General features: G+C 37.5%; 1 protein-coding gene across 1 annotated transcript in view; it reads left to right on the forward strand.

Annotated features, from left to right (window-relative positions):
• The window catches only part of LOC145675004 (uncharacterized), a 105,794-nt gene extending 90,451 nt beyond the window's left edge, over window positions 1–15,343 (forward strand). The window contains exon 3 of the mRNA XM_081745356.1: window positions 14,597–15,343. Within this exon, the coding sequence (XP_081601482.1) occupies window positions 14,597–14,600 (4 nt within the window). The 3' untranslated portion in view covers window positions 14,601–15,343. The remainder of the gene's footprint in view (window positions 1–14,596) is intronic.
• The last annotated feature ends 160 nt before the right edge of the window (window positions 15,344–15,503 follow it).

Consider the following 15,503-nt stretch of genomic DNA (forward strand, 5'->3'; position numbering starts at 1 on the left):
GCTTCTGACATTTTGTTCAAATTTCAGGAGCATCTCATGCTTTTCCGTGGGTAATTTCGAGCCATGATGCAATGGAAAAAGGATGCAGACATTCTGCTATCCATATGTTGATACTAATGTAGTGTTTTTGATATACAAATTATTAAAAATCACAACGAAAAATGCATCTGTTGAACGTGTCCCAAATGTGAGTGTCGAAAGTATCCCGAATGTATATGTTGCACTTAAATATATTTTCTGCAAGTTAGAAACACTGCACACTGATGAACCAACTACGTGTGATTACAGAACTTTAAGCTGCATACTGTCCACCATGTGTACTGAACAATACAACTGTTGCTTCCAAACACGAGCTTAACATAACATACTAAAAGTTCACAATAACCCTTGACTTCTCACGTATCTCTCACACCTTACCTTATGAATTTAGACCCTTCTCGTCAAATTATTCTACTTATTTGTAAACTTCTACAGATATACGAGGGTCATTTAACTCGAAGTGGCAACATAGTTGTGAAATGGAATGTAGTTCATCACTCACCTCAAGAAGCTTACATTTCCTCGATGTAGTCTCCGTCAGCCTGTTGAACCCTTCGCCAGATGTCTGGTAACCTTTGAATACCTGTCAAAGCCCCACTTTGCGAGAGGGTGTTGACTGTGCTCCTTAAGGCATGAACAATGCTGTGAATGTCTCTGAAATGTTTGTCCCTGAGAGGTTCTTTCATTTTTGGGAAAATATCAAAATCACTGGGGTTTATATCCGGGGAGTATGGGGGTGCTCCAGTATATCCCAGCCCCATCGTCGTACTGGATTGGCTGTATGGTATATGGCATTGTCGTGTAGGAGAATTGGTGCAGATTCCAGGAGGTGTGCACGTTTGCGCCGCAATGATGGTCGCAAATGGTGACTGAGATATGAAGCATAGTATGCTGCATTGACAGTATCGCCCGGTGTAACTTGATGTGACAGGATAATGCTTTCGTGGTGTATGACATTATCATCATCACCTTCACGTTTGCTGGCTCTTGCCTAAGCTTTTTCGGTCGTGGAGATTCTGGGTGGCGCTATTTACTCGACTGACGTTTCAATTCAGGCTCGTATGATCTTCCCCACGTTTCGTCACTTGCAATAATGCGGTGAAAGAAGTCATCACCTTCCTCATTGTAACGTTGAAGGTGTAGGTGCGCACATTCCCAACTATGCCACTTTTGAACCTCGGACAGAGCATGGGGTACCCATCTGCCTGCAATTTTCCGCATGCAAAGATCTTGTGTTAGCATGCGGAACACTGATCCGGAAGAAATGTTCAGCTCCTGTGCCAATTCACTACAAGTCCAGCGCCGATCACCGTCAAGCAGTGTCCGTAGACTTGTAAGATGAATTTCGTCCGTCGTCGTTCGCATATGCCTCCACCGTGCATTTTATCTCTTGACTGTCGTCGCGCCTGAAATGCTGCAACCCATCTCGCCACTGAGCTCCTTCGAGGCTAAGCGGTTAGCGTACGAGCCTTTGGCGTGGGAAACCCGGGTTCGATTCCCGGCGGGAGCTCATGTGGTTCGGATTCCACGTTAATCAATAGGTATACGTCTCATATAGCCTCGCTGCTGAACGGGACGATAAACTCAAAATCAACTCAACCCATCTCGCCACTGTCCGATACGGTAGAGCAGCTTCACCAAAGGCCTCTACTAATCCTCTTTGAATCGTCCTAGCATTTCGCCCTCGTGCCACCTGGAATTTGATAAACATATGCCGTTCTGCACGCGTGAACATTGCGTTAGGGTGGTATTTTACACAACAATCATTTTTAAAATATCTAGTCGCCACACACACCGTAATATGGGACCGCAGCAGTGTTGAACTGACTCGTATACATCTGCGAAACACACTACGTTCGTCACTTGTCTCCTGCCCACACGACACTCTAATCGTAGCAGTGTTGCCACTTCGAGTTAAGTGGCACTCGCACATTTCATACACCCCATAGTTTCACGTAGTACTGATTTCGTCAACACTTTCATTTCCAGGTAGAATTGACAGCGTTGTAAGCTTAGAAGTGTCGGAATTCCCCAACTATCGGTCTTCCCGTGAATGACCATGTATGGATATTTTTTCGGGAACAAATGTTTCTTTCCTTTCCTTTGAGTTAATTTTCAGAATGGATCAATGAAGCATTAACTATGTCAGTGACCGACAGTCAATCACTGGTACACAGAGAAACAGGTATGGTCTTAGTGCCACTTACTGTTTTTGGAAGATGAACACAGCCTCAGTGAAATCACGTGTACTGATTGCAAGCACATGAAGATTTTATCATACATTTTAACAGTTCCAAATCAATACATTCAGTGAGCGAACTGAGAGTGCAATGGTAGTCTAGTTTACTTTGTTTGGTGTTATTTTTATAAAGATGGAGAACGAAAATATTTTTATCGTCCGATCATTTAAAAAAATACTTTTTCTTAAAAACTGAAGATGGTGGACAGAATTTAAAAGTAAAGTGTCTGAAGTGCCCCGGCGCGAAATATTTATCAACAGCTAGAAATTCATCCTCAAACTTCAGGAAGCATATAAACGTGTTTTTTGGTAGTTATATTTCCAATGTAGACGAAAACAGCACACACACGAATATTTGGGCTCAAGCTATTGTCCAAATATTAACGCGTGCGCTTAATATTATATTAATGCTTTCTGTCCGAATGAAATTATATAGTAGCGCTATTAATATCAACCCACGATTCTAAGCATTTACGATGATTGAGGAAAATCAAAATGTACAATAATAATAATAATGATAATAATAATAGTATTACGTAAAATTAAAATAGTGTTTTTATATATATTCAAAGTTTCGGAGCAAGTAACGTGTTATATTTTAAGGAATAGTAAAGTAATTTGTAACGCGTTACATTTTTACAAGTAACTTACTCAGCACTGGTTTTACACAAATACAAATATCCAAGGACAGACATATTGTCATGAATGGTTTTGTGATTTATGATACAGAAAGAGCTCTGGTAAAATTTCATCGTTCTCTCTACCACTTCTGATTAATACCTTAGAACTAAAGAAAGACAAAATATGAAATTTCAACTTTTAAACAATGTCTTGTGTGACAATCGGAACAAACATCTAATTGTTTGATGGTACCATAATAGATTTTCGAAGACGCTCAAACACGTATTGCATTATCTTCATGCAAGAGTTTAAATATCGAAATTTTACCTTCAACTTAAGCAAATCCTCACATGCTCTATTGTCTACGTAAATAGTGGTAAATTTAAATATTGTAAATCCTGCTCCATTCCTTCTTCAAACGTGAAATTTTCAAAAACTCTGAAACATGTGTTCAGTTATTTTTAATAGGAAAGTTTTTTTTAATGAGCCTCCTTTTCCTCCCCTGGGATACATGTGTCAGAAAACCTCTCTTATCGTTGTTTTCTTATCAAAATCTCTGTCCAGACTGCATGATTTTACTTATAGTAGTGTGATGTGGGTAACCATAAGTGATTCACTTCTATCTTTTATGTAATAGTATAACAGATAATGGTGTAAACCTATGCCCGATAAGTTATATAAACGTTTATTTATTCACTTTATTCATATATTAGCGACATCTACGGCCTTAATCACATCACGTATGAGGAATGACCTTCGGTAACCGGCGAGCACACTATCCGGGAAAAACGGGAAGGAAGGAAGCGGGCTGGGACCTGTATGTTAGGTACCATCCGGGCATTTTCCTGGTGTCAATAAGGAAACCCTCACTCTGGTTGGTTTAAAAAACCTATTAGACCTTTTCGAACGAACGACCTCATCAGGAATTAGGAAAGTTAATGAATATGCGACATAAATGTCAGGTGATGTATACATATAAAATCATATTTAGAAAGTACATTAGCAAAACTTTATATTTCACATTTTGCACTTTTGATTTTCATATTTTCTTATCTTTTCTTCATACTTGCCTCTCTCTATTTATAACTAATTAACTATTGAGCACAAACTCTGATTTTTACTGGACAAATACAATCATCCAAACAGGAAAGTATGCAGAAACTTATTTTGAGCAGGTCAGTAGATATTTTCCATTATGCCAGATTTTGACCTTTGACCCTTAGGCCCGACGTAAACCAGTGTGTTGCTAACTGGTAAGACTCGTACATGCTCTTAGAGACGCCTGTAATTGTCCAACACCGGAAGTTCCCATGGGAACTGGACACTGGCGTGATTGTAGTCTTCAATTCCACTTGAAAGATGTTATTTGGTAAATATATATTGAAGAACTTACTGACAAGGTACATTCGCGAAGTGTCCCCTCGGGATTCGTCTAAAATTTATTTAAATGCAAAGTTCACCGCGGCCCAAAGTGTATTGTACTAATTTTAGCGGCCCATATGGTAATTTGCATATTTAAGAGCCTTCATATATCCGGAATTCATACACTACTATAACGCTTGGTCACAAAATTGCTTTTAGTTTCTTTAGATGTAACTGAATATGAATGTGGGCATATGCAAAACAAATTTGATCAAGTACTGCTTCTCTGACATGTATTATCCACACCAGTCGCCATCTTGGATCCGCCATATTGGATTCAACTTTCGGTTTTTCAAATGGGAATAGGTACATGTGATACATCAAATTCATATAACATTTTCTCGGAAATTCATTGGTGTAGTGAGTTTTGCGGTAGCTTGTACTATTTGCAAGATGTTGCGTGTTAAATGTGAGGCACTTCACATATTCAACCATTAAAAAGTTGTGCAGAGCCCCGTATGTATATTTGATCTTTTACGTGATTTGTTGTTGACGAAATTTTTTCTGAACGTACATACACACAGACGTAAATAGGATATAGGATATGGTAGATCTTCACCAAAATCTGGTCGTACCTAGATTTACATTAGGTATTTTGTTCGTAATACAATAATTCCTTGTTCGTAGTATAACATGGAAGTAATAACAATCACTCACAGAAATGTTGTAAGATTATGACACCAATGTTATAGAGAGTTTGTTTATACCTACAATACTTTTCCAGTTAGAAATTGTTTTGATTTGTCAACATCAAAAACGTAAGCGTAACTCATATTACTTTGCATTGTCTATTCTCAAAGTGCCTAGTGGTATTTAATATGTAATATCTCGCAAATGGTACAAGCTACAATAAAACTCACTACACCAATGAATTTATGAGAAAATTTTATATGAATCTGATGTATCACATGCACCTATTCCCATTTGAAAAACCGAAAGTTGAATTCAATATGGCGACCGGTGTGGATAATACGTGTCAGAGAAGCAGTACTTGATCCAATTTGTTTTCCATATGCCCGAATTCATGTTCAGTTACATCTAAAGAAAATAAAAGCAATTTTGCGACCGATCGTTATAGTAGTGTATGATTGCATTCCGGGTAAATGAAGGCCCATAAATATGCAAATTACCTATATGGGCCGCTAAAATTAGTACAATACACATTAAGCCATGGAGAACTTTGCATTTAACTCAGTTTTACGTGAATCCCGAGGGGACACTTCGCGAATGTACCTTGTAAGTGTTAGGGCCCGTACATACCCTCTTAGACCCTGTCTGGATATGTATAAACAAGATGAAACATGGTTTATTGGTCGTTGCTATGTGCAATGGTCATTTGCCATGTCTTGAGTAAATAGTTCGTGTATTAGGTAGTTATTTTTGACTCAGCTCATCGTTGGCTATGAACTGAGGCTGAAATATGCTGAGATATTCAATGATGGAAGCTTCCCATAGAAAATTGGATATTGGGTTCCACATGAAAGTTATGATTGAAGAACTGATGATGGTGCTCAGAGTCATCGATTTTGGTCTTAGTTGCTAAGGAGAATATATAATTTCATTCAAAATCGCTTTTACAGGAAGCACCGGATCAGATTATGTTATGTTTATTGAAGACATAGAATGAGGATTCGTATACTGCAGTCGAATATTTTGTAGACGTAATTGGAGTATGGCCTTGAGTTGACACGTGAAATTGGTTGTGGATAAGGTATGATGACGATACGGAACCTTGAATATTTTAAGACGTGGTTGAAAATTGAATGTTGTTTTAACTAATGTTTCGAAGTCACTTTTTTACCTGAAGTACCTGGGAAAGTACTTAGTTCTTAGATTTCATAGAATAAAGCCCCGATTCTTGTTATGACATGTTTTTATGAAAGACACGTTTTATTTCGGAGGTAATCAGTGGTTGTGTATGTGTGTGTGTGATGAAAGCTTGTATAGAACTGGAAAAGATTAATTGTGATTGGTATTTGTAACAGTGTGTGTGTTCGGTGTTTCGTCCTCCGCTGGATTCACTAGCTCTGAATAGGTATGATCACTTGTTGTTTTTATTAAAATAGGTAAGTAAATAAAAGAACCTAGAAATATTAATAGTAAATAAATAATAATATTACTTAAAAATTTACGTCCCATGATTATGCCCGAAGCATTAAAACTGTGTGTTATCTCTTCGTTTAGCTACAAAGGAGCTCGAGAGACAACAAGGAATAAAGTGTATTACTCATGGTCTTCTAGTACTTGGTAATGACAATGAATTCGAACGGTAAAAAAGGACACACACACAAACATACAAGCAAATACAAGGTTAGCATCTGACTGAGCTGTGAATGTTTCGTATATAAAAAAGCTCCTTGTCTTCGTTGTACATTGAATTGAACGTAAAAGAAAGACATACTGTACTTTACAGGCAGATAAAACGCTGTATACTTCCAAGAACAAAAGATAAGATTACAGAGTATCTAGTTTAGTTTGTTGATGTTTCATATTTCAATCCGTTCTTAGCTGGCATGGGAAACGTCTGGAGACATGTATGAGAGCAGATGCTGAACGCTAAACGAAAAGACGCCTCACTTGTTGTATATTAAAATAATAATATGAATGAAGATGTGTGTGTTTTAGCTTTGATAATATGAAATGATAGGTCTTATTAAACTGAAAGATTTAGGCCAAAAAAAAAACCTGCACACATGCAGTGTTTGTTTCTGGCACTTCACGTATCAAACATGAATGCTCTGACATTGAACAACCGTGCCCCTGTACTTACGTAATATAAATAAAAATACAGTCTGTTTGCCTGTCCGTCTGTCTCTATGCGGCCTGGGAACTAGAAGAGTGAACCGAAAGTTATCAAAATTTGGTCATGGTCTCAGACCAAGACGAGGCGTGTTTGTAATATTTGGGTAAACTCGAGTTCAGATTACTTTCAAATTTATCCCCATGAGTTAACAAACACCCTTAACAGAAGGTGGGTTATCGAAACATGTAAAAATAATAATCCAAAACTGTCGATATTAGTGTCGAATCCATAGCTTTCGTGGTCCCTGAGATTAATGGTGAAACTCCAATCGCATTCAGTGCATTTGATTGTGGATCAGGATGGTACCCACCGGGGTGATGGTATCAAGGCGTAAAAAATAATAGTTCAAAAATGATCGATATTAGTGTCAAATCCATATTTTGGAGATCGCTGAGCTCAATTGTAAATCCAAGTTCGCGTTATATAAATAGAATGATCGAACGAGTGTCCGTAAACACCACTATCATTGAGACACCGTGCCCCGCAATAGAGAGAGAGAGATGAAATCTTTCCATTTAACGTCCTACAAGTATGTCCCCTTACGCTAAGGGGAACACATGATTAAGGCAAGTGAATGATGATGGAATACAATGTGGAAAGAGAAAGTACCCCGAGACATACAGTAGCGGCTTTCGGGGAAAGTCAATAATGTTATAAAAAGTTGATGTAACAATTCTAAGTTGAATATCTACATGCTAATCGCATCATTTCGTTGAGTTTTAGAAAAGAAAGCAGGGAACAGATTAGGTCAAGTTTATTTCTTAGCTGAAGGGCATGGTGGCTTAGTGATAGACCAGAGCGCTTACATCTATTGCATAATGTCCTTAGTTCGATCTCTCGCAAGTAAATTTGTGCTGATGTAACGTTCTATGATTATGTCATTTCGCTAAAGGAGACAATGATTAAAACAATTGAATGATGCTAGAAGAAACTAAGAGGAAATGGGAGTACTCCGTGATACAGTGTAGAAAATGACTGATATTACTGTTGAATTCATAGTTTTCGTGGTCGCTGAGATGAATGGAGAAACTCCATTCGCATTCATCCCATTCGACTACCGTAGTTACTCGGGATAGCGAGATATGTAAAAATTAATCCAAAACAGTCGATATTAGCGTCAAATCCATAGTTTACGTGGTCGCTGAGATTAATGTCGAAACTCCGGAAGAATAAGTAGAAAAAACCACGCACAGGGTATTTTTCCATCAGAAAACACACATGAAGCAAAGTGATAACATACACGTGTTTCTCTCACGTGGTTTATTTTATGAATACGAAAGAAAAGTTCATAATCGCAGAAGTAAAAAAAAAAAAATTTTTAGTACACGTGTGATACTGGAATGGTCCCGAGTAAGTAATTTAGTTAGTTTTAGGGTATACTTTCGTTTCCTCGACATCATAAAGTTCTGTCTTACCTTTTTCTTATGTATATACAGTGTTTTATAACTATTTTGAAATCTATGTATATACAGTGTTTTATAATTATTTGGAATAGGTAACAAGATGATTTTTTTTATTTTAGGTTGAATAGAAACAAACAAAGGCAAGGGTATACTTCTTTTTCCTTTTCATTATCGTTATTCCTTTTTAAATACTTACATAAATATATGGAAATATCCTTTTTTAAATACTTATATATCCTTTTTCAAATACTTATATACATATAGGGGAATATTCGTTTCATATACTTATATGCATATAAGGTAATAAAATGGAAAACAAGTAGAGTATGCAAGAACTATTAAAAGATATTACAGAGTTTATTAACGACGGAGAAGAAGGATTTAGGATTTAGATTTCAGGGCTTTCTCCATCTAATTCCATTTAGCCTGTCACGATTTGAGTAATGACGTCCCACGGCGAGCACACAATCCGGGGAAAGTGAAGGAAGGAAGAGGCCTGGGACCTATAAGTTAGGCACCACCCCGGCATTTGCCTGATGTGTATGAGGAAAACATTCAGGGTGGCTGGCCTGAAAAAGCGTGTTACACTTTTTTGACCGAGTGATCCCACCAGGAATCGAACCTGGGACCCCTCGCACCGAACGCGAGAGCGTTAGCGACTACGCTACGCGGGGCCGCAAGAAGAAGAAGAGTACACACGAAATAAAGGGACGCAAGTTCTTCCAATGGAAATAGATGATGTAATCGGGGTAGAAGAAGATGATGCTAATGATGATGAGAGGAAGGAAGGCGTACATAAGGAAGAAGATGATAATAGGAAGAAGAAAGGAACACACAAGGAAGTAGTGAAAAATAATAAAATGAAGTAAGATTGCCAACAGATGTAATTGCGAAGAAGAAGAAGAAAAAGATGCAAATAATGAAATTAAAAAGGGGAAGAAGAAGAAAAAGAACAGATTATGTACGAAGCTGTAGAAGAAGAAGATAAATATAAAGAATTATGAGAAATATTAGAAAATGAAAGTAGTAGAATGATAGCATAAGAAGAAGAAGTATCCGCCTGTATCAAAAGTGGTTACAAGAAGAAGAAAAAAATAAATAACATCCGATGAAGAGTTAAGAAATTTAACATTCTCACAAATAATAAAAGAAGGTTATAATGGAAAAGAAAAGAATGCAGAAGAATTTTACCTAAAAGAAATACAGATTCGGCTTGACGAATTATTTCCACATCCTGAAGAAGATAAAGAAAAAGAAGAGAAATAAGAAATATTACTAGAAATAATAGGAAATGAAAATAGAATGTTAACAGAAGATGATGAAAAAAAGGAAGACAGTAACGCCGTCAGCATTTTCGCCGATCCCAAGAGGTTCGTCCAGTACATGGCTGAAGTGGCATTCTTATTGGCCACGTGCTTATGACGTCAGAAAGATTCAAGTTCAACCTGCTACTATGCCTGTTGCTTTCGTTTCTCTGTTTTGTGTGTGTGTGTGTGTATTTAAAAACAGAGAGAGGAGATTGTCAATATTATTACTTGTGAAATACATTGCCTTGATTTATGTTCACTTCTTACGCGGTACAAATAAATTATCCTTAAATAAGTCTTCGTCCAAATAAAAGTGTTATAAAACGCACTTCACATGAATGTTATTATTGACTGCAATTTTAACGTTTTTATTAAATCACAGAGGCAATATTAACTGATGGTGCTCACAATGAATACACTGGTTTTAGCACAAATCGTGCACTTTGTTATGCAACACCTTCTTTTGATTTCAAATTTATATACAGAACTTGGGTTCCACTCAATTGATGATTTAAAATTGAAAACGTCTTGGCCTTGTTACTGTTACCATGTACAAAAATGTTTCTTTACATTACACGCTCCAGTTCGTCTTTATTTGCATTCAAAAGTAGGTCTGGTTTAGAAGTATTTTGCGGCAAATAGTGTTGTAGTGTTGTTATTGATAAGCCATGCTCGGTTCAATTGCACGAGAAATACCCACCAAACTGAACTAGGTGGCCATTATTAGCTAGTATTCTTTATGAACCATATAAGGATACCAACTGGAACATACAATATGAATTGCATTATATTTCGTTGGAGTTTAGCATCCCTTTCAACACCAAGGTTATAATGAGACATGGACTTACTGCTTCACGCGGAATCTGAACAACATGAGATTACGCCGGGAATCGAATCCGGATCTCCTGGGCTAAAGACGCGTACGTTAATGATATAGTCACCATGTAGTTCTAGACAATGTAAAGTTAACCCTGTTTTTCTTTAGAATGAATATACCATGGTCAACTTTACTTCGCCTTAAACTTTAAACCAGTGGTTCCCAAGGGCCAGCCTTCTGAAGAGGACTTGAAGAAAAAGCGAGGAATCACAAGCTGACTACAGAAAAAAACTATAAAATTGTCCCCCTCAAAAAACTTAACGTGTTTGATAGTTCGTCTTTCTTATACTCCCATTCGAGACTTGTAAGTAATTTAACATTTAATAAATATAAACAGATGAAAACAAGGCGAGTGTTTTGTGATTTGGAGTCCCGTTCAGCAACAAAGCTATATGAGACGTTAAACTACAGCTTAACGTAAAATCCTAACTACATAAGTTCTTGCCGAAAATCATATTATTATTATTATTATTATTATTATTATTATTATTATTATTATTATTATTATTATTATTATTATTATTATTATGATCTAGTTGAAAGGTAGTTATTCTGAAGCAATGAAATTAATGGAATAACTACTGTATCTTATTCTTTCTTGACTACGGAAACTTGTGTTTTTACTGTGCAAGTAAAATGTTTATTCCATTAAAAAAAAACTGAGAGGCGAGAATTGTTTTGTGTTTATCAAAGGAAAATAAACAGCTGCATACGATAACGATAGAGTAGCTTTAAATATTCTTCTCATTCTAGATGGTGACTTCGAAAAAGAGGACAGTGCCCGAAGGGCTGTTCGGCACACGAGGTGTATCATTGATAATGGTCTTGAATTGCGGAATTTGGTTACGGGAAATTCATCCCCCTTGCTCCTTCCATTGAAGAAGACGACATTGTCTCCCCGTTTCGCGCGAATGATCGTAAGCTATAATTATCTCTTCATATGATGAAAGCTCGCCTTCTCATTGGTCAAGTCTTCTTTTGTTGCAATCTTGGGCTTATCTGCTTCTATTATCTAGAACTTCCAGAAGTGAGTACGAGAGGGAAACGTCAGGGAGAGTTTTAAAATCTTTGTTTAAATAGTGTTTCGTGATTGAAGAATTCTCGCGGAGGATCAGCCTAAGAAAAATCATCTTTGTAAAAGAAACCAGAAAGGAAAGAGAGTTACAGGTAAGTTCAATAAAAGTGTAGTTACATTCAATTATGAATGATGATGGGCGTCCGCAGAATATTTTCTCTGCAGTAGGCTGTGTAAATTGCCATGTTGTGTTTACGAAACATTTACATCTCCTATATGTTTACCTGTATTGTTAGGTGGTCCATGTTTTCCTTCCCGGTTTTGACAGCTCACCAACGATGGAAATATACAAGCTGGCTTCATCCAGCAAATATGGATAGAATTTAAGAAAGCGCTTTATTCAATCCAACTAATTTATCATCCAACTTTTTTATTCGAGTATCTTTTCTGAATCTGAATTACGGGTACACAATCAGTTACATGTTAATGACAGGGACGGAGCCAAGGAAGGCCCAGGGGGTCTGTACCCCCTCCGAAATTTATGGAAGTTGTTAAAAATAAGGCCTAAAGTCGCATTTTCCTTCCAAATTTTTCCGGGGGAGGACCTCCTTGAAATGAACTTCTAGCCAACGGACCCTTCCGAAACCAAATCCTGGCTACGTCCCTGGTTAAAGATCATAATAGGTTCTGCAAATATTTAAGAATGTACTAAAAATCAGTGAAGTTGTTATTATTCATTGTTTTTTCATGGAACCCATCTTCTGGAGGAAATTCGGCTCAGTGCTTCGAACACAGCTGCTTGCAAGAGTAGTTATATTTGCACGAACACTGTAGGGTGGTCCCGCGAGGCGTAGTCGCTAACGCTCTCGCCTTTAGTGCGAGCGGTCCCGGGTTCGATTCCCAGTGTGATCACTCGGTCGAAAAGGTGTAACAGCTTTTTTAGGCCAGCCATCCTGAGTTCTCCTGCGTTTTCCTCACTCCTCCCAGGCAAATGCCGGGATGGTACCTCACATATAGGTCCCAGGCCGCTTCCTTCCCCACCCATTTCTTTCTTCCTTCCCCCTTCCTCGGATTGTGTGATTGCCGAGGGACGTCATCCCTCAATCATTACGGGCTTAAGGCCGTAGATACCGGAGTGCCCATAAATTGCATCAATTGAATCAACGAACACTATACGGGCCACACAAACGTGGTTCAAAAAAGCTTTCGAAATTTTCATAAACCAGTTGGGGTTTCGATAATCCTGAAGAACAGTTCCCTCAACCAAGGTCGCGTCTAGCACTTTTGTAGACAAGCTTTAAAAAGTGATTTGTTCAGGTCATTTTTGTTCTTAATAATTAGAATAGTTCGAAAAACACAAATTCACTTTATGAAGATCTCATGCATAGAATACAAGGGGGGGGGGAGTTGGTATGGGGAACTGTTCTTAAGGATTTCTGGAGTTTCTAGTCAAGCAAGTACAGAAGTGAACCCAATAAAAAAAATTACCTTGTACATGTATTTTTCTAGCTTCAAGTACAACAATGATACATTATTTACAGTCTTATTAATTCCTTATACATGTATTTTCCTACCGTGTGATTATATGTCATTACAGTACATCTGTATATTTTATTTTTAAACAACATTTAACTTTATACCTATATAAACTTGAACGACCTCTTTCGCGTATCCAACTAGCATTTCACTACTCCTTGGTTGGGTAAATAAATGAAAGGGTGTTGCAAAAAAGTAAATTGATTATTAATTTTGTAGACAACGTTATTTTCAGTTTTAAGGTGTTGTTTAGAGAGAGCATTAGTCTCCTTTCCTTTTCAAGACTTTCAAAAAGATTCTCCTGCCTCCTCTTAGCGTAGTGGCTGGCACGCGCATCTTTGGTGCACGTTGTCCAGGGTTTCATTCCCAGTGGGGCACTCTTGGAACGCAGTGGTTTGGAGCCCAACTTTAAATTGTAGGTGCCGTACTATATAGCCCCGTTGTTGACATTGGACGTTAATTCAATCAAACAGAAAGATTCTGTTCGAGATAGTGATAGTTAACTGTGTCCACTATACAATTAGGTTTTAGCTTTTAACTCTATTCATTATGACTGGAAATTATCAGAAAACTTAAATTAAAAACTTCTGACCAGAGTAATACACTTTTATTACAAAATCTAAAATAATGTGTTACAGTTTCGACAACGTATCTATAACATTATTTTAGTTTTTGTAATAAAAGTGTATTACTCTGGTCAGAAGTCTTTTATTTAAGTTTTAGCTTTTAATTGTTCGTTGAAAGATTTACCTCCTGTGTCAGCAGCTGGGCTATTAAGAACGGGAGCTATAGTATAAAGCGGACTCCAAACTATTGCACTCAAAGTACCCTCATCGGGAATCAAACCCAGGACCACGCGCACCAAAAATGAGCGCGCTAGCCATCGATTAAGTGGGGGTTTAGCTTTTGAAGCATAAAAAGGATATTGAAAATGCCGTATACTGTGTGCAGAATAATTTTGTTTTTATGTCAATTTTTAATGCGTAGGTAAGCGAACTAGTGACATTATTTCGTGTGCGTAGTCCTAGTTATATCCCTATTTAGTTATTCTAACAGTTATGTTAAGTGTTAATGGTTTTACATAGTCGATGTGAAGCAGTTTTAAAACCCTGAAAAAATACTTAGTGAAATACTATTTCAGTTGTTAACGAATTAGTATATTTTGTAAGAAATAGAAAATGGCCCGTTTAGATTGCCTTGCCCTTATATGGCGGCGTCAATGGATTTTTCCAACCGATAAGTATGTTATAGGTACGTTATTAGAATCAAATTTTATTTTTGATATCAGTGTCTCGAGATGCTTCTTCATGTGTCTATCTTATATTTTTTTTCAGATGAAGAGAACAATCCTGGCTTATTTTACTCCCCGCAAGAAGGGAAATACTGGAGACGAAGCTGGCACTTCTTCAAGATCAGACTTCGCTGTAGAGGAAGCTGGCCCTTCTTCAAGATCAGACTTTGCTGCAGATGAAGCTGGCCCTTCTTCAAGATCAGATTTCGCTGGAGATGAAGCTGGCACTTCTTCAAGATCAGACTTCGCTGGGGATTAAGCTGGCACTTCTTCAAGATCAGACTTTGCGTGTGATGAACTTGTCACTTCTACAGGTTCGGACTTCGCTGCTGCTGATTCTGGCACTTTCACAATAAACTTTACTCACGATGAATGTAGCTTCTCCGCAAGATCAGAAGCTATTAGGGTTGGTGATACACCCATTTATGACGGGCCTTGTTCAATTTCTATCGTAATCAGAGAACACGTTCATTCTTCAGTAAACGGTATCAAATTTCATTAACGTTGAACTCAACAATATGGAAAAATTGGACAAATTGAAGCATCTTTGAACACCACCTTTGAGCTACCAGTTTCCGACTGAAGATTCTAGGGGTTTCAAGCGTCATTTTCAAAGAAAATGGCTGGACGAGTATAAGTGGCTTGCCTACTCGAAGATAAAAAGTGGATTGTATTGTAAAAGTTGTGTATTTTTTTAGATAAAGGAAACGTTGGTAAGGGGTTCTCATCAAAACGTTGGCCTCTTCATATCCAAGCCCTTTTCCAATTTAAAAAAAAGCTTTAGAATCATTTAGAAATCACCAATCTCTCCAGTACCATAAAGATGCAGTTCTCACCGAAAGGCCTTTTTTAGACTTCGCAAAAAAGAAGAAAGTACCAATCGACCAAGTACTAGATGTAAAAAGGAAGAAAGTTATTGATGATAATCGGCTGAGGTTGAATGGGATAGT

This window comes from Thermobia domestica, chromosome 18 (assembly GCF_964235325.1).
Source record: "Thermobia domestica chromosome 18, izTheDome1.hap1.1, whole genome shotgun sequence".
In the NCBI taxonomy this organism is placed as follows: Eukaryota; Metazoa; Arthropoda; class Insecta; order Zygentoma; family Lepismatidae; genus Thermobia; species Thermobia domestica.